Source organism: Bubalus bubalis, chromosome 1 (assembly GCF_019923935.1).
Source record: "Bubalus bubalis isolate 160015118507 breed Murrah chromosome 1, NDDB_SH_1, whole genome shotgun sequence".
In the NCBI taxonomy this organism is placed as follows: domain Eukaryota; kingdom Metazoa; phylum Chordata; class Mammalia; order Artiodactyla; family Bovidae; genus Bubalus; species Bubalus bubalis.
The window spans coordinates 172,447,261-172,469,822 of record NC_059157.1 but is presented as its reverse complement, the minus strand read 5'-3'; the positions used below and the strand labels follow the sequence as shown (position 1 = coordinate 172,469,822).

At 45.8% G+C, this 22,562-nt stretch overlaps 1 protein-coding gene across 18 annotated transcripts in view; it reads left to right on the top strand.

The window, feature by feature from the left end:
- The window catches only part of ZBTB38 (zinc finger and BTB domain containing 38), a 128,410-nt gene that overhangs the window by 40,464 nt on the left and 65,384 nt on the right, over window positions 1–22,562 (top strand). For 3 of the 18 annotated variants that reach the window (XM_025290819.3, XM_025290827.3, XM_044946502.2), the window contains one exon: window positions 2,015–2,238. The exons of 11 other annotated variants lie outside the window; for them this stretch is intronic. Coding sequence is in view for 1 of the 7 variants with exons in the window: in XM_044946476.2 (XP_044802411.1) it covers window positions 18,999–19,067 (69 nt within the window). In the remaining 6 variants the exon portion in view is untranslated. Of the gene's footprint in view, window positions 1–2,014; window positions 2,239–12,500; window positions 15,735–17,818; window positions 19,068–22,562 lie in introns of those variants that run through there. 4 more of the 18 variants (XR_006552679.2, XR_006552691.2, XR_006552693.2 and 1 more) reach the window with 2 other exon arrangements.

Genomic DNA, 22,562 nt, shown 5'->3' with positions numbered 1-22,562 from the left:
ATTCCTTGTATGTAATTTAAAAATCAGGTGACTCAATGGGGATATGTTTATTAAAACTCTACTGAGTCATTTTATAACTGTTGTTGGCATTCCCCTGACAGTTCACTTTTTGGGGAACAGGATGCCAGTGTCCTGGAGCCTTGCTTAGAATCAGGGCTTCTATGTCGAAACCCTAGGCCCTGAGGGGAGAAGACTGAACTGAATTTCATGGAGTCCATCCTGCCCCTTACATGCATTATCTCAGCCATCTTACTGGAATCTCCAGATAACTGGTGTGGCAGAAATTGAGTCTGAGAGGTTCGGTCTGATGTTGTAAACATGAGTTTTTCACACTTTGGGCTCTTATCTGGCTCCAAAGTCCAGCCTTCTGTCTCCACACCCCACGTAGTTTCCCCAGCCACATACTGAGAGCGTGAAATAGCTCATCATTCCTGATTGTGGCTTAGAGACCCTTGCCCCTGGTATTCCAGTAATCTCAGAATTTTTGACAAGAAGCGAATGGACAGAGGTAATGTGCAAACTTGAATTCATTCAACAAATATGAGCTTGGTGCTAGGTATCATCAGATCATGACCCTACCCTCAGGGCCTCCCTGTCTTTCTCACCTGTTCTTATCTACCATCCAACTGCTGCTGCAGGCTTGTCTTTTAGACCAAAGATACCAGTGGATTGCTGCACTGATAAGGTCAAAGATTTGTGTCTTGCTATAGCTGTCATTAGACTTCCCTGGTGGCTCAGACTGTAAAGCATCTGCCTGTAATGCAGGAGACCTAGGTTCGATCCCTGGGTCAGGAAAATCATCTGGAAAAGGAAATGGCAACCCACTCCAGTACTCTTGCCTGGAAAATCCCATGGACGGAGGAGCCTGGCGAGCTACAGTCCACGGGGTCGCAAAGAGTCAGACACGACTGAGCGACTTCACTTTCACTTTCACTTTATAGCTGTCACTGTCCCTGTGTGGGGCTTTATGTTCCCAGAGTTGCTCTGTCACTTTGAAAGTTTAAAACAGTTCCTTAGGGGATTGCCCTGGGGCCCTAAGGAATTCTACAGGGGAAAGAGCCCAGAGCCCTGCAGTGGGGAGTTGAGGGGGAGGTCAAAGAGCATCCTGTAGAAGATTGGACTGGAGACCTGGGACTGGTTCCCTTGACCCAGTGTGCAGCTTTGGGAAGGAAAGGCACAGAACTGTGCTGGCTTGATTTTCTCACCTGTAACCTGAGAAAGTTGGGTTCAGTGATAGAAAAGGCTCCTTCCAGCAGTAATTCTACTTCCTCCCCAGCAGAAAAGCAGGTGTGCTAAAACAAGCAGATGGTAACTCCACGTCTGAGGTTGGCCAGAGATCCCAGTTGCAAAGCTCCCTCCCACTGTTCTCCAAGGTGTACTTGTACTGGCCAGACCTTGAGTCCGGCCTTTACCCCATACCCTTTTGAGGAAAGTGCATGGGTTTAAGGGTAGGAGAGATGTTCTGCTTTGGAGGAAATGAGGATTTTTTTCTACTGGCTGGGGAATCAGTCAACAGGTGACAAAATGGGAGGTAAGGAATCATGGTTTGAAACTTTATGGCTGGAAAGAACCTGAGGAAATAAACTAGCCCAGCCTCTTCACATTCCAGATAAGGGAACGGAAGTGCAGGGAAGTCATAGGATTTGCTCAGGGTCACACCACTTGTGGCAGACGGGGAACAGAAGCTAGTGTCCCTTGCCTGTCCAGTTTGCTACAGAAACAGGTAGGTCCTGTCGTAAGGTGGATTATCAGGACAGCAGGAACGGGCAGTCAGCAAGCCAAGCCCAAGGAATCACTGGCTCTCTCCAACTGTTCTGTTGACAAGAGCAGCCCGCCATGCCTGCTGGGCTTCTCACAAATGTCACCAGAAAGACACCACAATGCAAACTTCCTGTTCCATCGAAGCTCTTGGATTCTTGTCAATTAAGACAGTCAAGAAAACTTTCCTTTTAAGCTGAGAGAGGCAGAAGGCTGTCTCCTATTTTTTAAAGCATTTTTTCCTCTCTTATTTAAGTGAAAATTTCTAAGGTCTCCAGTAATTTAGTTTTGAGAGGAACGAAGCATTTTCTCAAGGAGTATAAAGAGGAAGACCCAGCTCGCACAGCCCATGTTGCTGGTCACACCTGTGCACGTGGTCCTCATCGCCCTGTGGTCCTGAGGAATCCAGTGGCTGTTCAAGTGCTAGAAGAGCATCCTGGGGGTCTTTCGGCCACCCCCTGAAGGCTGGCTTTGTGCCAGGTGAGATAGATACAAGCTGCCACTTCCTGCTTTGTGCATGGGATATTGTTTCTAGGTCTCGTTCTGTTCGTGTTATTTTTCCTGTTTGTGTGTTAGAACACTTGTGATTATTTGCAGAGTTGATTATCACTAGATAATAAGACCAGCGATTCAGTAAAAACAGAGCTGAATTTATTATCTCACCAGGCAGAAGACAGCGGCATTCAGAATCCGTCTCCCCAAATACATAAGCATTTTCACGCAGGCATGGCGATTTCTGATTAGCTCTAATGGAACGCCGATTCACTTCTAGACCAAAGGGAAGAGTTTTTTGGTCTCAGAATCTACTCAGCATTCTGGTCTGTCCCTGTGTAGACTGTCTATTCTGGTCCTATAGTCCTTGACCTGAACTCGGAGAGCAAGGGTGCCAAGGTCTCGGGTGGTCCTTGGTACTCGTAGGGGAGGCCGTGGCCAGTCTTACTGCATCCCGGGTCCCTGCTGCAAATTTCCTTCTGTTGCCTGTTCCACCCTTTCCCTCAGACTAATGCATGTTCCATCTTTGCTTTAAAACGGGAAGGGGTGGGAGGACCACTTTGAGGAAGCCAAAGGCACAGGGATAGACGGAAAAAGCGATGACGTGGCAGTGAAATGAAGCCCCAAATGGGGTTTTACTCAGACATTAGAGAACTGGCCCACCCCGGGTGCTGTGCTAAATCGGGTTTAAAAAAAAAAAGCCTGACCTTTAAGATTTTTTCCTGTCAAGGTCTAGCAATTCTGGAGTTTTCTTTAGCCACTCTACCCTGCAAGTTGACTTTTTTTGCACAGAAGCATTGTAAATTACCTGGGAGAACATTTTGTTTTTTCCCTGTAAATGAATATACACTGTGAAGTGAGTTCTGACCTTGTTTGGTTGTTTATTTAAGTCTGAATATTCATTTTTGTTTTTTGACAAGTTTCAGGAAATCACTCAAGAGCTTTGTACCATGTTTGAATGATCTATTTTAAGACTTTCTTTTCTATTGAATGATTGGCATGTCTGATAAGAAGACTGCGCGTCCCTATTTTAGGAAATACTTTTCGAGGTCCTTAACTTCTCTTTTTCATGTATGAAGCTTAAACAGGAATCTTACCTCCAATCCTAGCAGCTCCCTTACACTAAAAATGACCTGTTCCCCGCCCCCCACATGAGGTTCTCTGGCTCAGGGAGAAAAATAAAAGTCGGGTGATTAGTCATTGTGGCGTTCAGCAAACAAACACTTTGGAGGCCATGATTTATGTCGCTGGCGGGGCAAAATAAACCAGGTTATATCTGTCTCTAGCGCTGACTGTTGTGAAAGGTAAGTGCCCTGTGTTTCCAGAAGGTCCCCTGAGTGCCCCTGGTTGTTGCGTTCAGGTTTCTGAAACCCGGTGGCCATTTTCTGTGAGTTTGAATCCCTGTGCTAAACCCCTCCCCCTGAGGAGTCCATGAGCATTTGTTTTCTAAAATGAAAGCACAGGCAGAGACTCGAGCTGTTCTACAGAACAGCCTATTTTTAGATTTTTTTTTTCTTAATCAGTGTATTTAAAGCATAATTTTTCTAAACAGTCTATTGTGGGCTAATATGTACACTGAGTTAAGGTTTGTCTGGGGAATTTTACTTTTTTTTTTTTTAATTCAGGCAACATATTTATTGACGTAATTGTTCCCTGTTCCCTTCGCCCCCTGATCATTTCATTCTAAAACAGGTGAGCGGGGGGAACTGTTTGGATACCTACTGCTAGAAGCCTTCATTCAGTTTTGATCAGATTTATTTTGCGGGTAAACTTGGCAGAAGCAAACAGGAATTTAGTTCCTTTAATACTCTGCCCTCCCCCCGCCCCACAGTTTTTCCCAGTCGGTTTCTTTTGTCTCAACCATTGTGCATCCATGTGTGTGTCTGGCCAGAGTTTTGGTAACATTTCTGCAGTACAGAAAAGCTTCTGGGCCTCTGGTCATGCGTCAGGCCAGCTGGTGGGCTTGTTTGACGGTCCCTCCAGTCTCCCGCACCTCCTGAACCGCAGGCTGAGGTGACAGTTCCACAAAGTGTGTGTCATGCCTGGCCTCTTTCCAGAGATTGCGGTATTGCCAGTGGTAGCTTCAAACTGGGAAAACGGGAGGTGGAGAGAAATGATGGAAAACACTGGAGGGAGAGATTGTGGAAAACAGACGAGAAGGAATGTGTGTGCAAGGAAAGTATCTACGTGGACTCAAATAAATAGCTGACAGCCCAGGGCCATAAAAATCATCTCCGTACATTGGCATTTTGGATTGGTCCAGGTGAGGATCTGCTGGGAACACAGGTTTGTCTGTTGACGGTGGGGAGGAAGTATGGCAGAGCGGGGCAAGAGCATCAGGAGCTCTTCTCCAGGAGGTTCCTACCTGCCCCTGCCCCCCGCCCACAGTATGACAGATGCTTAGATTGGTCTCCAGACCAAGAGATTCGCTCTGCACCAGCACCCCCAAAGTCTCTAGACCAGGTACGGTTGCTTCCTTGAAGAGATCTCCGTTGTTCCACTGAGAACTTCTCTGAGATTCCCCAAGGACACTTGTGATCTTGCTGATTAGGCTTTATTGTGTTGACCCTTTTGCTTGACATCCAGGCTGTGCTTCTGTGATCTAGTTTCTAAAATTGTTATTGTCTGGGTAATGCAGTGAAGGAGCATGATATCAATTCAAAATGCCCTTATCCGGTAAGGAGCTGTGCATCCTCTGTAGTTACTGCTTCCCTTGTCACATCACCTGCTAATGATGAATATGGAAACCTCTTTTCCTAGATTTATTTTTTTAGTTAAAAAATTTTTTTTGGCCATGCTGCATGGGATGCAGGATCTTAGTTTCCCAACAGAGGATCAAACCTGCACCCCCTGCAGTGGAAGCGGCGTCTTAGCCACTGGACCTCCAGGGAAGCCCCTGGAACCCTCTCTAAAAATGGATGCCTCTAAGAGTGTGAGTCTGATTGTGTGGAGGTCTGATGAGGAGTTATCATCCCTTTCTCAGAGTTTGAGCAGACCGTATCATTAAAATGACTTTAGGGAATGCCCTGGTGGTCCAGTGGTTATTATTCCGTGCTTTCACTGCTGGGACCAAGGTTCAATCCCTGGTCAGGGAACTAAGAGCCTGCAAGTTTTGCAGTACAACCAAAAATAAACAAATAAAAATTTAAAAATAAAACAATTTGAATCAAAGTGGAGAATTTGATATCTACCCTTTTTGTCTCCCAGGACTCATACAGTAGGAAATTTTCCACATGGGAGCGAACAAACTGGAGGGAACTTGAAGAAATATTATGTGACCCAAATATATTCCATGTTAGGGCTTCTGACCACCTCTTCTTCATTAAAATGGAGTACTTCTGTAATTTTGAAAGCTTGAATACTGGTATCTCACCATTTAAATTTTAGGAGGCCTGTGAATCACTGTAGGAATCACTAATACTTTAAGGCCTACGTGATCTATCTCTATGTCATTGTAGATTAGGGTCTAAAATGCTGATATATACAGGACAGGAAGGTGATATGAATGTTCAATGTAGGCTGGATTTAAGAAGATAGAAAGGTTAGATCATGGCAAACTGGAGGACATGAAAACTTCTAAAATACCGTAGGGCTGAATGAGCCAGGTCCGCAGGCCGATTCAGCCTCTGGACTGCTGCTCTGCCCGGCAGCTGTAGAGCTTCGCCATCTGACTCAATCCACCGGGCTGGATTTCCTCAGTGGCAACCTGCCCAGCCTTTTCCTGCAGAACGTTGGGCTTGGAGCTCTCCAAGGCCCAGCCCAAGAAAAATTCATGGCCATCGAGCCTTCTCCATGTCACAGCAAAGAAAGGAGCTACTTTGGCTGTGAAGTGTGTACATCTCATACAGGCAGTGATTGGTCGGGAGAACACAGCTTTTGTGTCCAAGGACATCTGGAGGGGCATCAGACAAAGCAGCCTTGATTAAGCTGCTCTGTGCTCAGAGTGCCCATTTCAGGATGCAACAGGAAGAACCCACCAAAGGAAGCCCCATCTTATCTGGCCACGTCACTCCCAAGGCAGCTAAATGCCAAGGCTGATCTGGATGGTCTTAGGCAACGGGGTGAAAACAGGGGACAGCAGGCATATCTTGATAAACTTGGTCTGTGATATTGACCTCCTTGGCCCAAGAATGCTTTCTGAAATATCAGGCAGTTAGCTACTTCCTAACTCATCCTAGGCTGGGACAATGTGAGAATTGTCCTCCCTTTCTCTGTTGACACTCTATTGACCTTCCGAACATCCTGGAATTTATAATGCCTTCCCTTTTTTCTAAACATCTTTTAATCACTCTCCTTTTCATCAGCTCTCTTGGTGCTAAGTGAGTCATAATGTCTGCAAACACTCAGCACAGGGCCTGGCACGTAGAAAGTGCTCAGTAAATATTAGCTTTTATCGTCATTGGCACCATCATCATCACCATGATAACTATTGTCGTTTCCCCAGCGGATATGGAAACTTGATTTCCTTAAAGCTTAAACTTGGTTGTGTACCTCCACACAGTCTCTTTGGGACAGTCTCTGGGTGGCGGCTGCGGAGAGGTGTGCCTTTCACATTACACTGTAGGCTTGTATGATGGGGCGGTTTTGACCACACTGGGAATCTGATCCTGAAGGCTTTGTCCCCTGGCTGCGACTTTAACTTCAGCCAAGTACCGGACTCTTTACTCACACACCCCTACCACTCACCATTGATCCTTTGGCCATACAAACCCTTTTGCCAAGCAGGGGAATTCCTTGTTAGAGGATAGACCACTTTTGTGCATCAGGGAGCCCACGCAAATAGTAATAATGTAGAACTTTGAAGGTAGAGCATGTGTAGATATAAAAATGAGGGCAGTCCGTGAAGATTTTGGGACACTGGTAGGTGATGAGAAGTGGGGTATAACCGAACCTTCTTCAGAGTTGGTGACTGAAGAGTATCACCTGCTCCTTGGAAACACTTTTTTTTTTTTTTTAATTTTTTTGATGTGCACTGTTTTTTAAAATCTTTATTAAATTTGTTACATTATTGCTTCTGTGGATTTTTTTTTAATGTTTTTTTGGGTTTGGGGCCACAAAGCATATGGGATCTTAGCTCCCCGACCAAAGATCAAACCCGTACCCCTTGACTGCCAGGGAAATCCCTCCTAGGAAATATTTCAGAAAATGGAAATAACTGATGCCATGCTCCCATGGTGACTTATTGTTTGGACTGGAAGTTACTAAGGTGGTGAGGAGAAAATGGCCACAGCATCTTAGAGATGAAATCCTAGCTTCATATCAAATTCACTTATTTTAGAAAGCGAATTAATAAAAGCCTTTTCAGCCCTTCAAAGCTCTCACCTCTATTTTGAGGGTAACGTGGTCTAGTATTTTATCAATCGGTAATTGTGGTGCTTTTTTCTGTTTTCTAAAGTACTTTCAGATGGAGTCCTGGATACTTAGTGGCCTGGGATCCCTAGGGCTGCACGAGACTTAGAAGTCGAGCTGTATACTTAGCAGATGACTCTGTCTTGGTTGAGAGAGAGAGTGTTTTCTTTTTCCCACCTCTTCCTGCCACTGTTGGAGAACTTAGCTTGGAGTTCTGGACTCCAGTCCCCTCCCCCATCCACCCAGTTGAGTTATTGTCATGGTGTCTGGTAGCCCGCCAAAAGATGTTTCTACATCCCTAAAGCTGTGAATGTGACCTTTTTGGGGAAAAAGGGGGTCTTCACAGATGTAAATTTTTAAGGATCTTGAGATGAATTCATCCTGGATTATCAGGTGGACCCTGAATCCAATGGCAAGTGTTCTTATAAGAGACACACAGAAGAGAGATGCAGAAAGAGGGGAGGGCCATGTGAACATGAAGGCAGAGATTGGAGTTATGCAGCCACAGGCCAAGGGACCATAGAACCATCACAAGCTGGAAGAGGCAGGAAGGATTCTCCCCCTGGGGGCTTCAGAGAGGGCACGGCCCTGCCTACATCTTGGTTTTGGACCTCTGGCCTCCATTAGCTGTGAGAGAATAAATCTCTGTTGTTTTAAGTCACCAAGTTTGTGGTAGTTTGTTATGGCAATGTTAGCAAACTGATACAGTGTCCAGCCTAACCTTGATTCAGAAGTGCCTGGGAACTTGGGAAAAATCAGTTTCTGGGGTCTTACCCCCTGGCTGTTCTGATTCAGTCTAGGGTAGCACCAAGAAACTAAATTTTTAGTAAGAACCTCCAGGTGATTCTGATACATCCAGTCACCTCTCAGTATCCGTATTGATCAAGTTCCTTCTTCTGCCCTATTTCTTTTTCATCTTCTTCATCCGCTTTCTTTGGGCAGCATCCATGCTCTTGTGTGTAGCCAGCTTGTGTGTCAGTGCGATGCATGGCTGCATCCTCAGCCCAGCTTCCTCTTAGCATCAAAGTCCATCGTGGATCAAAGTCTACCGTGGAGGCGTCCTGCTTGAGAGTGCCAGCTGCATCTCCCACCAGGCTCCTCAGAGGCCACACTGACTTAATTCTTCTTCTGCCAGACCAGCCCTCTGGTCTTGTTCCCCCTTTCTCTCTCCTCGAGTTTATAACTAGTTGATTCTTCCATTCAAATAGCTTTTACTTATTTCTCTCTTTGTCATCCTCAGCTGTCTCCTTGCCTTCTTTCCAGCCCCCTCCAGACATCCTTCTCATCAAACTGCTCCCAGAATGACCTGTCTGCATATTTGTCTAAATGATTCTGCTTCAGATCTTTTAAAGGACTCACCATTGTCCTGGGTGCACATTAGAATCACCTGGAGAGTTTTTTCTTTTTCCCCAAGACCAAACAAATTAGAATCTCGAGATGGAGCCTGAGTGTTCATGCTCTCGAGTTCCCATAGGTGATTCAAGTATGCAGGTAAGGTTTCTCTACCAGGCTAGAGGATCAAGGTCCCTGCCAGTCTCTCCATCTCCATCTCCCATCCAGCCCTGCCCAGCGTCTGTGCAGCAGACATCACACCTCTTTGTGTGTTTAGTCACTAAGTCATGTCTGACTCTTTGCAGCCCCACAGACTGTAGCCCACCAGGTTCCTCTGGCCATGGGATTTCCCAGGCAAGAATACTGGAGTGGATTGCCATGCCCTTCTCCAGGGAATCTTTCCAGTCCAGGGATCCAACCCGTGTCTCTTGCATCTCCTGCATTGGAGATTCATTAACACTGAGCCATGTGGGAAGCCCCACCTCTTTGCCAGTCTCCAAATGCGTCATTCTGTTTCCTGCTCCTTTGCCTTTGCCTGACCTCTTATTAGAATAGAATGCCTTTTTCCTTCTTGGATCCCAGAGAAATTATCCCTGTCTCTCAAGACTCGGTTTCACCTCATTTTCCCTGACTATTCTTCCCCAAACTCAGTGTAAGGCTGCCTCCTTCAAAGCCCTGGGTATGCTCATTAGAGCACTTCCGTCATCACGGAGGAGCTGTTTGTCTGCATGTCTGTGTCCTCCATTGGACTGTGGGCTCCAGGAGCTTTCTGAAAAGAAATAAAGGATTAAATAAGGCCAAGGGGATGAAATCATTTTTCTGCTTCTCTGAATCATGGTATCCATACTGCCTTATAGTACATCAGGCACTTTTTAGAAAACAAAAGTCTACTTAAGGGACTTCTCTGGTGGTCCAGTGGCTCAAACTCCACACTCCCAAAGCAGCGGGCCCAAGTTTGATCCCTGGTAAGGAAACTAGATCCCACATTCTGCAACTGAGAGTTCGCATGCCACAACTAAAACGATCCTGTGTGCCACAATAAAGAATGAAGATCCTTAGTGCATAGTCCTGGTGCAGTCAAATAAATAAATATTTTTTAAAAACTCTACTTGGTTTTAGTGAATGTAATGAAGTTGTAGCAGTAGAAGCAGTAGTATATAATACCATTAAGTGAACAGCTAGTTAAAAGCTAGTCAAATCTAGTCAAAGCTATGGCTTTTCCATTAGTCATGTATGGATCTGAGAGTTGGACCATAGAGAAGGATGAGCACCAAAGAATTGATGCTTATGAACTGTGGTGTTGGAGAAGACTCTTGGACTGCAAGGAGATCAAACCAGTCAATCCTAAAGGAAATCAGTCCTGAATATTTTTTTGGAAGGATGATGCTGAAGCTGAAACTTCAGTATTTTGGCCAACTGATGTGAAGAACTGACTCATTGGAAAAGACCCTGATGTTGGGAAAGGTCGAAGGCAGGAGGAGAAAGGGGTGACAGAGAATGAGATGGTTGGATGGCATCACTGACTCAATGGACATGAGTTTGAGTAAGCTCTTGGAGTTGGTGATGGACAGGGAACCCTGGCGTGCTGCAGACCATGGGGTCTCAAAGAGTCAGACACGACTGAGTGACTGAACTGAACTGAAGGGAACACCCCTGCTAGCTGAGGTCTCTGTAATCATGCCTCATTTAACATGATAATCATCTCAGGCATTATTCCCATTTTACAGAATGAATTAAATAAAGCACTGTGTGGTCAAGTCATGCAGAATAGCAGAGAATATGAAGTAAAATGCATAAATGATCAGCTAGTCAGCAGTATGTCTTTGGTATATAGGCTGAACAGGAAAAACCCATTTTATTGGTAAAAATAGCTGATGATGTACTTGAGTGGCAAGTACACATTTGACATTGACTTTGGCTGACAAAGATACGCAGCTACTAAACATACCAATCAGAAGATGAGATAGTGGTTTATATTTACTAAAATTTAGAATCACATAAATACAGTCTTCCTTTTAAGTATGCTAGAAAGAATTTGATCCAGAGTCACACGATCAGGGTTGAAAAACTCAACCTGGTCAACTTATAAGCCATGTGGTGTTTGGATTTTGGTTTAATGTTTCTGAGCTTTAACATCTTCATCTTTGGAATGGAAATATTATTTCACAGTCCACAGGGGTGTTGTGAGAAAGGAGATCAGATGTTGTGTGCGGAAGTGCTTTGTAGACATTGTTGTTGTTTAGTCACTAAGTCATGTCCGACTCTTTGCGACCCTATAGACTGTAGCCCCGCCAGACTCCTCTGTTTATGGGATTTCCTAGGGAAGAGTACTGGAGTCGGTTGCCATTTCCTTCTCCAGGGGATCTTCCCAACCCAGGGATACAACTCATGTCTCCTGCTTGGCAGGCAGATTCTTTGCCATTGAGCCACCAGGGAAGCCTGCTTTATAAATGGTAGAGAGCTAAACAGGACTAAGGTGAGGTGTTCTTTCTTTTTGTTCTGTCTTTGTTGAACAAGAAAGTTTCCAGAAGGTTGGTGTTTGGAAAGATGCAGGATGGGGAAGGCAGTGTTTTTCCGGGTGAGCAGATACAGGCACTGGAATGATTATAGGCTGGCTGTATTCTCCAGAGCAGCAGGATCCGAGGATGCTGGGATGGGAGCCCCTGAAAAACAAGTGGCCTGAGCTGGTTAGGATGAGGGAATGAGAAGAATGTTTGGAGAATTAGTCTTCCTGTGCTTGTTGATACAGTGGAGCTGCTGCTGCTGCTGCTAAGTCGCTTCAGTCGTGTCTGACTCTGTGCGACCCCATAGACGGCAGCCCACCAGGCTCCCCCGTCCCTGGGATTCTCCAGACAAGAACACTGGAGTGGGTTGCCATTTCCTCCTCCAATGCAGGAAAGAGAAAAGTGAAAGTGAAGTCGCTCAGTCGTGTCCGACTCTTTGCAACCCCATGGACTGCAGCCTACCAGACTCCTCCATCCATGGGATTTTCCAGGCAAGAGTACTGGAGTGGGTTGCCTTCTCCAGCAATGGAGCTGGGAGAATGCCTGTAATCAAGGACCAGCCCAGGAACCACAGATCAGCTCCAGGGCCTTGCCATCTTGTTCTTTAGCTCATAGTCTATTCCCAACAACTTTACCCCCCAGCAACTCTGAAGTTTTGAGGTCTCAGGGTAAAAGCTCACTTAGGTCCCAGTGTCTTCATCCAAACATATTACTGTATTAACACACCAGAGCTTCTCTTCGCAGAGTCAGGGTTGCTTCTGATAGTGTGGCTGTAACCTTCTTCCTCTTTTAGATGATACTGAGCTTTATCTTTTTTTATTCTAACAAATTGAAGAATATTTTCTAAGTTGTCATCAGTATAACAGTCCTGATGTTAAAATAAAGTCTGAGTGGGTAAAAAGAATGATCACATTCTGCCAGTCTTTGGAGGAGACTGCCTTTTGTCACAGACATTACCACCCTAGACTTACTTGGAAGTTTCTGAAGGAGGAGTCAGCATATCATGTTCAAGGAATCAGTAGTTATATTTTAAGATAGCATTGTCTTTCTGAAATATTCCAACAGACTAGAAATTATGGACCAAAGGAACACAGCTGCATTTCACGAGAATGAGTGAATTTTTGAAAGAAAGAAAGATAACACTAAGTCATATCCGACTCTTGTGACCTCATGAACTGTAGCCCGCCAGGCTCCTCTGTCCAGGAGATTCTCCACGCAAGAATACTGGAGTGGGTTGCCATTTCCTTCCTGAGGGGATCTTCCTGACCCAGGAGTGGAACTCAGGTCTCCTGCATTGTAGATAGATTCTTTACCAGCTGAGCTACATGGGAAGCCTACATGAATTTTTGAGGATCAGTTTAAAAATTCAGCCTTGGAAGTTGGGAAGCCAAGGAAGAAGAAGAACACAAAGGCAGAAAGGAGAACTCCATGCCAAAAAAAGAGTCTGAATATTATAAATAAAATCAATTATCACACACTTACTATTTGCTATGTACTTGCCCTGGCTAGGTGCCTGTGTATGTGTGTGTGAAGTTGCTTCAGTCGCATCTGACTCTTTGCAACCCCATGGACTGTAGCCCACCAGGCTCCTCTGTCCATGGGGGTCTCCAGGCAAGAATACTGGAGTGGGTTGCCATTTCCTTCTCCAGGGGATCTTCCCAACTCAGGGATCGAACTCACATCTCTTACGTCTCCTGCGTTGGCAGGTGGGCTCTTTACCACTAGCGCCACCTGGTACTCTCATTGAATCCCCCCAGCAGCCCAGGAGGGCTGTATGATTTGCTCCAATTAATATGTGAAGAGACTGAGGCTTAGGGAAGTCAAGAACATTCTAAAGTCCTGTGTCAATGAGCAGGTCTGGTGGCTGTCAGTTGAGGAGTAGGGTGATATGCTTAAGGTGTATGGAGCCAGAAATCTGGAAACCTGTTTTAGTGATACCATGAGACCTTATACAAGTCATTCTACTTCTCTGTGCCTCCATTTTCTCATATCTAAAATGAGAGGGTTGGACAAAACTATCTAAAGTTCCTTGTCTATAAAATTCTCTTTGCTGGGGCCTAGCTGAAGGAACTGGAGATGTTTAGCCCAGGGAAGGGACATGCAAACCTTCTAAGGGCTGTCACATGCAGAGGTCACAACTGAGGGCTCTGCATAAGGACTGCTCCTCTAAGGAGGAAATTCCCACACTGGGTGAAGTGGTCCCCACCCCTGGTCTGAAGAATCTCGAGAATCCATCTATAGCAAATGAAGAAGTAGTTAGAAGGCATGCTCCACTAAGAAACTTGCTCTATGCTTTTTGTTATCTAAAACACCCAAGGTCTATTTATTTTGAAACAAAATTCGTTCATCTGCCCATTTTGAGCAAGGTTTTGGGGACTGGATCCCCAGTGACTCAGGACCCAAGAGCATCTCTTTGTGTGGACTCAGCACCATCTTGTGGACGTAGCACTGGGAACTGGGAACGTACTCCTGTCGTCAAGTGGAAAAGAACTTCAGGATACAAGCATGAAAGAGTTGCTGCCCTGGGAAAGGCTCCTCAGGGATCATGAGGGGCTGATCCCTTAGAGGAACTGCCTGCTCTCAAAGTGAGGGTCTGCCGTGGGGAATTTACTTGTATGTCTCTAACCCTGCTATTATGCCCTTGACACCTGGGAGAGTAGAGTGGGCAGGTTCAGTGACACAGTAAGCCAGACCTTCCAAGGAGTTGTGGAACAGCACCTGGGGTCCTATCTCCTAGCAGGGTGGGGGGCATCAGTACAGAGGCCTCAGGAGGGAGCCCCGGACCCCTTCCCTCTGGCCTCCATCTCCCATATCCTGTATCCAGCCCCACCTCTCCTGGTCCAGGACTCTGCTTCATCCACTCTCCTTCTTGCTGGCACTGATCGCCACTCAGGGCATCGCTTGCCCTGTTGTGCTTCAACGCCCCCCTCTCCACAAGGTGAGGATGGAACAGATGGAAGGTGTAAAGGGAAGAGAGCACTGGGGCTTAGAATGCTTTGCCTTCCCCAACCCTGACCCCTAATAATGGTGAGACTAGCCATCTGGATGTTCTTGGCATTTCTGTACATGAAGAAGCTGAGCAATAATTTTATTCAGAGCTAAGATGACGGTCGAGAGCGGTGTTTCTCAGTGCCTTTACCAGGCTAAAAAGGGCAACGTGGCCCTGAAGAGGCCACTCGAGGGGTAGAAGCTCTCCCTGGTTGTTGTGAACCCAACCTCTGTTTCTCTGCTTATTCTTCATAGTTGGGTTGGTAGAAATATGTGTAATAGGCATGCAGGGCTCCCCCAAATAATAGAATCACAGATTTTGCCCCTGTTAACACATAGTTACTGGCTTTATTGATACTATATTATGATACATATATCTGTTCTTTGAAAGTGTTCTTTTAATTACATTACTATATGGCACCCCACTCCAGTACTCTTGCCTGGAAAATCCCATGGACAGAGGAGCCTGGTGAGCTGCAGTCCATGGGGTCGCACAGAGTCGGACATGACTGACGCAACTTAGCAGCAGCAGCAGCATACCCATATCAACAGACTTCCCTAACAGGCTCAGATGGTAAAGAATCTGCCTGTAATGCAGGAGACCCAGGCTCTATCCCTAGGTCAGGAAGATCCCCTGGAGAAGAAAATGGCAACCCACTCCAGTATTCTTGCCTGGAGAATTCCATGGACAGAGGAGCCTGATGGGCTGCAGTCCATGGGGTCACAAAGAGTCGGACACGACTGAGCGACTAACACACAATGCGTTACCCACAGTCCCCTATTTTGCTGAGTATTTATTTTTGTACTTCTTTTTCACAAGTATGTTTTTCTAACTTCCCTTCTTTTGGGGTCAGCCTGACCTGAGTCCCATAACTCCTGCCTGTCCGGCCCACCAGAACGAAGTTGCCCAGGCTCCTTGGAAGCCCTTGAAGCCGGGGACTCTCCAGGCCACTCATTGCTCCACTTCAGCCCCAGGGAAATCCCCACTTACAAAATGACCCCCTGCTTCCAACACCCTTTCAACCAACAGGCGTTAAATTGGTTGCTATTATCATAATGAGATGAGCTAAAGAAAAGAGTTGCTGGGATTGTTTTGTTTTCTGGAATTTTCATGGAAAATTATCAGAGTGTAAAAGAGCAATAGACTGAGATACTATGGTTTATCTGGATTGTCCTTTCTAATCCTATTAAGAACTAAGTTGCACTATTATATCCATTTTATAGATTAAAAAAAAAAAAAAAAAAAGCCCAAGTCTTGAGATGCTAATTAACTTGTTTAAATTCATACAGCTACTAAGTAGCAGAACTGGAGTTTGAGCCCAGGAGTGTGTAAGCAGGGGCCCTGCTCTGCCCTCTGAGGATAAAGATAACTCCACAGGAGGAGAAAGGACAGCTTGGGGACCAAGAAAAAGAAAGCTTGGAACAACTGGCTCCTTCTGACAGTTGTCAAAAATTTTAATCAGGGAATTCAATGATTCAATGGCAGCTTGAACCAAACTCCAGAATCAGCACATAAATGTGCAAAACCCCAGACCACACTCAGATTTTCAAAAAAAATTTCACTGAATCAGCCACAACCTAATGAATCCATTAAACTGAGACATAAATTAAAAAGACTTTAACATGAAAAATCCAGAACATCAAAATGTTCTCTAAAATAAATCATAACCAAACTACTGTTATTAGGTTCCTAGTTTAAAGTAAGAGAGAGGAGGTCTTAAGAATTTACCCTTGTAAAAATCCCCTCAGTGTGAGGGCAGAGGAGCAAATGTGGTCTGCCAAGAGGCTAAAGAGATAGGACAGATGATGAAGCAGAACACAGGGAAGGCTTTCTTATAAAATGAAAGAATTTCACCATATAAAACAAGCACGTGGGACTTCCCCTACAGTCCAGTGGGTAGAACTCCATGCTTCCACCGCAGTGGGTATGGGTTCAGTCCCTGGTTGGAGAACTTAGATCCCATGTGCCAAATGGCCAAAAAATAAAAATAAAACCAGCACATGATCCAATCAACGGCCAGCACCAGACCTTGTTTTTATAGCCAAAAGTTGAGTGACCTTCTGACTTAAAAAGACAAGTGCACACAGAAGAAATGTATAGATTATTTGTCTTAAATACATTATTTTAGTTTCCTTCCTGTCCAGCTTTTACTAATTGCTAAAAAATTGCTAATAGCCTACTTGGATAATTTTTATTTAAGATCTGAATGCTTTCTTCTGTAGGCTTAGAAGAAGTGCTAACATATGATGCAACTGAAGAAAATCATTTTGATGATACTTGAAACTCAGTGCCCACATATGGGCTAAGGCTCAGATGTAATAACTGCTTTTGGCATTAGGAAGATGATTAGTTGATGAGCCCCTCTAGGGTGGAAAACACTGTGAGGGGGACTGGCGAACTCCGGGCACACAGTGAAATAGAGTATTTGTCCCTACCATTGAGGAATATCACATTCCCTGCATTTGGGGCCTGTGGTCAAGACTTGGTAATACTTGTTCCTACTGACATTTACCACTAATAATAATTAATTGGTAATAGTTATACTAATAATAGCTAATGTTTATTAAGCTTGACTTTGTACCAGATATTAAGCCAACCACTTCATGGCTGCGGTCATTTAATCTTCATTTTAACCTGATAAGATGCTATTATTAGCTCCATTTTGCACATGAAGATGCTGAGGTGCAGAGTAAGAAGCTTGCCCAAGGTCATAGCCAGAACATGATGAGAGCCAAACTTGACACCAGAGTTCAGGCTCTTAGCCACAGTGCTAGACTGGACATGGTCTGCTGTATCCCACATTATCCTTCAGGAGAACCCTGCTTCATGAGTGGACTAATACAGTGTTCTCAGGTCCCTCAGCTGTCTTAGTTCAGTAGCTTTAATCACCCCCTATACAACCCACTCCAGTACTCTTGCCTGGAGAATCCCAGGGATGGCAGAGCCTGGTGGGCTGCCGTCTATGGGGTCGCACAGAGTTGGACACGACTGAAGCGATGCAGCAGCAGCAGTATGCCCCTTCTGTACCCACTTCTTGTGGTAGCCCCTTGTGTTATACTCAATAACTGGAGGGTGGTAGACATTTGATAAATATTACCTTGAAATGGAAATGGACCAAAATGATAATGTTTATTTAATAGTGTCATCTGTTACTTTGATGACTTTTTTTAAATGACATTTTTTTTAATTACTTATTTAGCTGCCCCAGGTCTTAGTTGTGACATGCAGGGTCTTCGATCTTCGTGGCAGCATTTGAACTCTTAGTTGCAGCATGTGGGATCTAGTTCCCCAAACAGGGATCAAGCCCGGGCCCCCTGCATTGGGAGCATGAGGTCTGAGCCACTGGACCACCAGGGAAGCCCCTAAAGTTTACATTTTTTAAAGAAAATAAATTAAAAGTAGAAATTTATGGAAAATTCTGAATTACGTGAAGTGTTCACTCCAGAGCCATTTGATGATCCGTATAGAATCATTGTGCATATGGGGGATACAGCCCCTTCTGGCAGGGGGATGCAGCCCTCAGCAGGGTACCTGCCTGGGGCCAAGCAAACTGTGGGCAGGCTATGAGCCCCACAAGACCCCTACCCCACAGCATACCACAGGGCATAACCTGTCCCCTTCAAGGTGGTGCCCTGCTCAAATCCAGGCTACCGATTGCTAAGCACCCACACACTGGTTGATAGGCTGGGGTCATGAGCATAGGAGCTTTTGATACCAGTAAAGAACTTCTGATACCAGGAAAAGCTAAGTGCTTTGTTTTTTGGTGCTCCAAACGTATAGTGGAGAGTGTAGTTTTTGAGTCATCCTGCTCAGGTTTTAATCCCAGCTTTGCTGCTCACTGACTAAATGTCCTTGGTCAAATTACACAGCCTCTCCAAGTCTCAGTTTTCTAATTTTCAAAATAAGGTTGCTGTGAGGCTTCATCAGGACAGTGTATATGGAGTGTGCAGAGCACTGCTGGGTACAGGGATGTGCTTGTGCGGTGTTGGGGGCATAGCACGCGGCTGGCATATTTAGGTGAGCTTCCTCCTGTCCCATGAATGAGTGGGGGATGCTGACACACGTGTGGTGGAATGTCAATGTCACTTTAAAGCAGCTCTCAGGGAGGCTGCCCAGAGGGGCTCCAACACCCACAGGAGACACAGTGACCTGATTCTTCAAAGGGTAGTTAGAAGTCGTGGGCCAGCTTGTGTGTACAACATACCTGGGTAACTTTCAGCAGGGTGCCACACACCCACCTACCCAGATCCCGTTCCCGAAACGGATTCAGTATCAGCAGTATCACCTGGCTCCTATTCTTTTTGAGACTCCACAGGTGAGTCCAATGTAGAGTTCTGCAGAGAACCACCATTGTAAGCTCACATTATGATGCCTCTTCCGTCTTACTGCTGGTTTTCTGATGGGCAAAGGGGGCTTGTGTATGCCTTTGGGGGTGGGTCACCAATCATTGTACCAGGAAACACAAGCATCCACAGTTACAGGACCCAGAAGCAGGCCACAGACCCAGCTGTGCTTCACTTAGCCCAGACCCTACTCCTGATCAGCATTTCATGAGAGGGGGCTGATTGAGGGAAATGACCTTGGAAGGAACTGAAAGTGGTTACAGAAAGCAGACATCCCTGGGGTGCTTGCAGGGAGCACAGGTATGGAAATGGAGCCTTGTTAAACACCCGACACTAGGACCTTATGCTGCACCCCCACGTTGATAACTTTACATTTTTAGCATTTTTTTTTAAGTTAACTTTTAAAAGTTTGTTGCTAGTTCAGTCCAAGCACTCAGGAGACAAAGGCCAAATGCTTAGGGCTTAAAGACAAAAGGACAAAATTCAACTGAGTACATTTTAAAGATCTTACTGTCTTTATTTAGTGATTTATGAGTCAGACAACATCCAATCTAGCAGACAGAATGGAGCTCCAAAGAGCTACACAAGGTGAGAGGTTTTATTGGCAGAAGGGAACAGAACAAGGAAATTATACCAGGCAAAAATGTGGGTTGGTTATTGCAAGGTTCCTTTCCTTATAGGGGGTGACAGGGATTGTCAGGCAAACTACCTAACTAATGCTCATCAGTCTATTCCTGATTTAAGCTGATATCTAGTTTAGGATTGCATTGCAGAGAGAGCCAAAACTCTTAAGTAAGTTCCAGTTTGATACATGAGGCATAGCATAAGCAGCTCCATTTTGGGCCTGTTGTTTTTGTCGGTAACAGAACAAAGCACGTCGTTAGAGCTTGAAGAAATACTCTTTTCCTTTCTCTGAGCCAAAGCAATAATAGTAAGCAGTTTTTTGGTGCTTCAGAGCTGTGTTTCATTGTTTTAGCTTGTGTGAGCAGAATAACTTTATGGCAGTGGACAGCCCTCTCTTGTCTTATCCAGCTCCAGTTTTAGACCAGCAGAGTTGATTGTGTGTGTGTGTGTTTTGTTTTTCCTTTTACAGTGTCAGACTTGTTGATTTTTTAATGTTCAACCTTTTAGCATCAGTGACAAGTAGTAGGGCAGTTCGTGTTGACCTAACTCTGGATCTAGAAAGCCTGGTTAACAGTGCCGTGTGGTGGGCTCTAGAGAGCTTATTGTCTGGGTGTTTTTTGTTTTTGCATTTACTTCATAAAAGTTTATCAGCGTGTTATGTGCCAAGTGTGGTGCTGAGAGCTAGGAGAAACTGTGGTAAATAGTGGTAAATAGTTTCAGCCTTCACAGAATTCATACGCTTGTGGTAAAGCACACATTTATGAAATAATACTTAACTACAAGCATAGTGCGTGTGTGCATGCTAGGTCGTTTCAGTCATGTCTGACTCTTGGTGAGCCTATGGACTGTAGCCCTCCAGGCTCCTCTGTCCATGGGATTCTCCAGGCAAGAGTACAGGAGTGGGTTGCCATGCCCTCCTCCAGGGGATCTTCCCTACCCAGGGATCAAGAACGTGTCTCCTGCGTTGCAGGCAGGTTCTTTACCACTAGCTCCACCTGGGAAGCCTATAACCATAGTATATACTATGCAAGAAGAGTCTGCTGAGGGGTATAGGACAGGTAAACCTGATTGAGGGGTAATGGATTGTTGGATAGAGACCAGGATAGGCTGCTGCCTGGGCTGGAAAGGCATTCTTGGCTTCAGAAGCCACATGTGCAGAGGCCCTGAGGTGGGAAGATCCTCGGCATATTCAAGGAACAGAAGGAGGGTTGGGCTGGGTTAGAGTGGCAGGAAATGAGGTCAAATCACAGAGACTTTCTAAGCTTTGGTAAAGATACTGGAATTTGGGTTCAGGGTTCTAAGGAGCCTCCCTAACCATGTCTCAGATCCATGTTGGCCAGGAGATTGTTTTCACTGTCATGGAAAGGCTCCCTCCCAAAGGCGGCCCCACCCCACAGCTTCCCTTCCCCTAACCCTCCCCTGATGCTTCATCGCCACTGGTCTCATGCTTTATCCCGACTGACAGGTCCCCAGCCTGAGTCTCATGATCCGTGAGATTGTATCATCCACAGGCCTGTAATGAAAGGACAAGTCTAAATACTCAAGTGGGGGATCGGGGGAGGCACATGAAAACTCATCTTCCTGATGGATTCAGTCCACGTCCTTGGACTGAGTTGGCAACAAACTTTTAAAAATCAACTTTTTTTTTTAATACTAAAAATCTTAAGTTGGCTACATGTGAGTGTAGTGTAAAAGCCTCAGCTGTTTAGTAAATTCTGGGCTGTGGGGCAGACGCTGACTGACTGTGTGTTCAGCTGGCACCTTGAAATTGCCTTGTGTCCCATTACGGTACACCCAGGGAAGCAGTGATAGGTCCCGGGCCTGAGGCTCATCCTCTGGCAACGCGCAGGTTGCCCTGGTAACTGCCAGCCATGGTCACGGGTAGGCTTGCCTGAGCTCCAATCCTCAGCTGGTTTTTCAGGGGACCCCTCTGGCACACTCTGCTTCACGTCAGGCAGCACTTTTCCGTGACTTCCGGGTGTGGGGCCCAGGCAGGCTACCCACCGACCAGCCCTAGCTCTTGGAGTCCGCCCGGGTCTGTTCCCTGCCTCGGGCTTTTCAGGGGTGAGCCTGCACCACCCGCCTGCAGCTTGGGCTTGGTGCAGAGCCATCTTGTGCTCGGAGATGGCGAGTCAGCTGCTCCAACTTCCCTCCTGATCTGCGTGACGCGGTAGCCTGCAGGGGGCTGGGCGCTGGGCGCATCAGCAATTACCACTCTGCTGTGAGTGAGGCAGTACCCTGGGTTCCGTTTCCACATCTGTACCGTGGGCCTGAGATTAGCAGCTTCCGTGTGGTGAGCACTGACTCTGTTAATGCATTTAACCCTGAGTTGGTAGCAGTGTCTCCATTTTATGTGTCTGCCTCACGGGATTATGAAGGGGATTAAATAGATTAATATGTGAAGTGCTTTACAACCTGAAATGTATCAGATGAAAGCAGTTTTATTCAAAATTGGTTGGGGAAATTCACATAGATGAACCTTGTAATTCGAAGTATATACAGTGCCTATCCATACATAATGCTGATTTAGGACCATGTATCTGTTTATAGTACGGATCGTTCATGTAGTACATGAATATTTTGAGGGCGTGCGATGTATCAGGCACTGTTCTAGGTGCCTAAGATACATCAGTGCAGAAAATCAGAGATTTCTGTCCTCATGATGCTTAAATTTCTAGCAGGCAGATGGACAGTCAATAATGAGTAAATTCTGCAGTGTATGGGGATGCTGTGAGTGCTGTGGAAATGAAAAAGCAGAGCAGATAAGTGGGCCCAGGAGTGTGGTGGCTCTTTTCATCAGGGTGAGTCTCTGTGCTTTCAAATAGTTCCCAAGTGCCTACCGTGCCCTGTGGCCTGGAGACACAGCCGTGAACGGGATGGATAAGGTCCTTTCCCTCCTGGAGTTTACTTTCTGGCAGACACAGTGGACAGCGAACAAGCAGGCAAATACTTGTGATAATTGCAGGTTGAAGTATGTAGCATGAAGGTGATGGGAGGGCAAGTAGAGGCGGGAGCAAATAGAGAGATGGGGTGGTCCCTCGAAGTTGACATTTGAGCTGGGCCTAAAGCAGGGGTGAGCCAGCCCCCTGGGCAGGACTGGAATTGGGCCAGGAGAGACTGGCAGCAAAGGGAGGACTGAGTGTGAGCACAGAGAGTGGGGCAGAAGGGGTG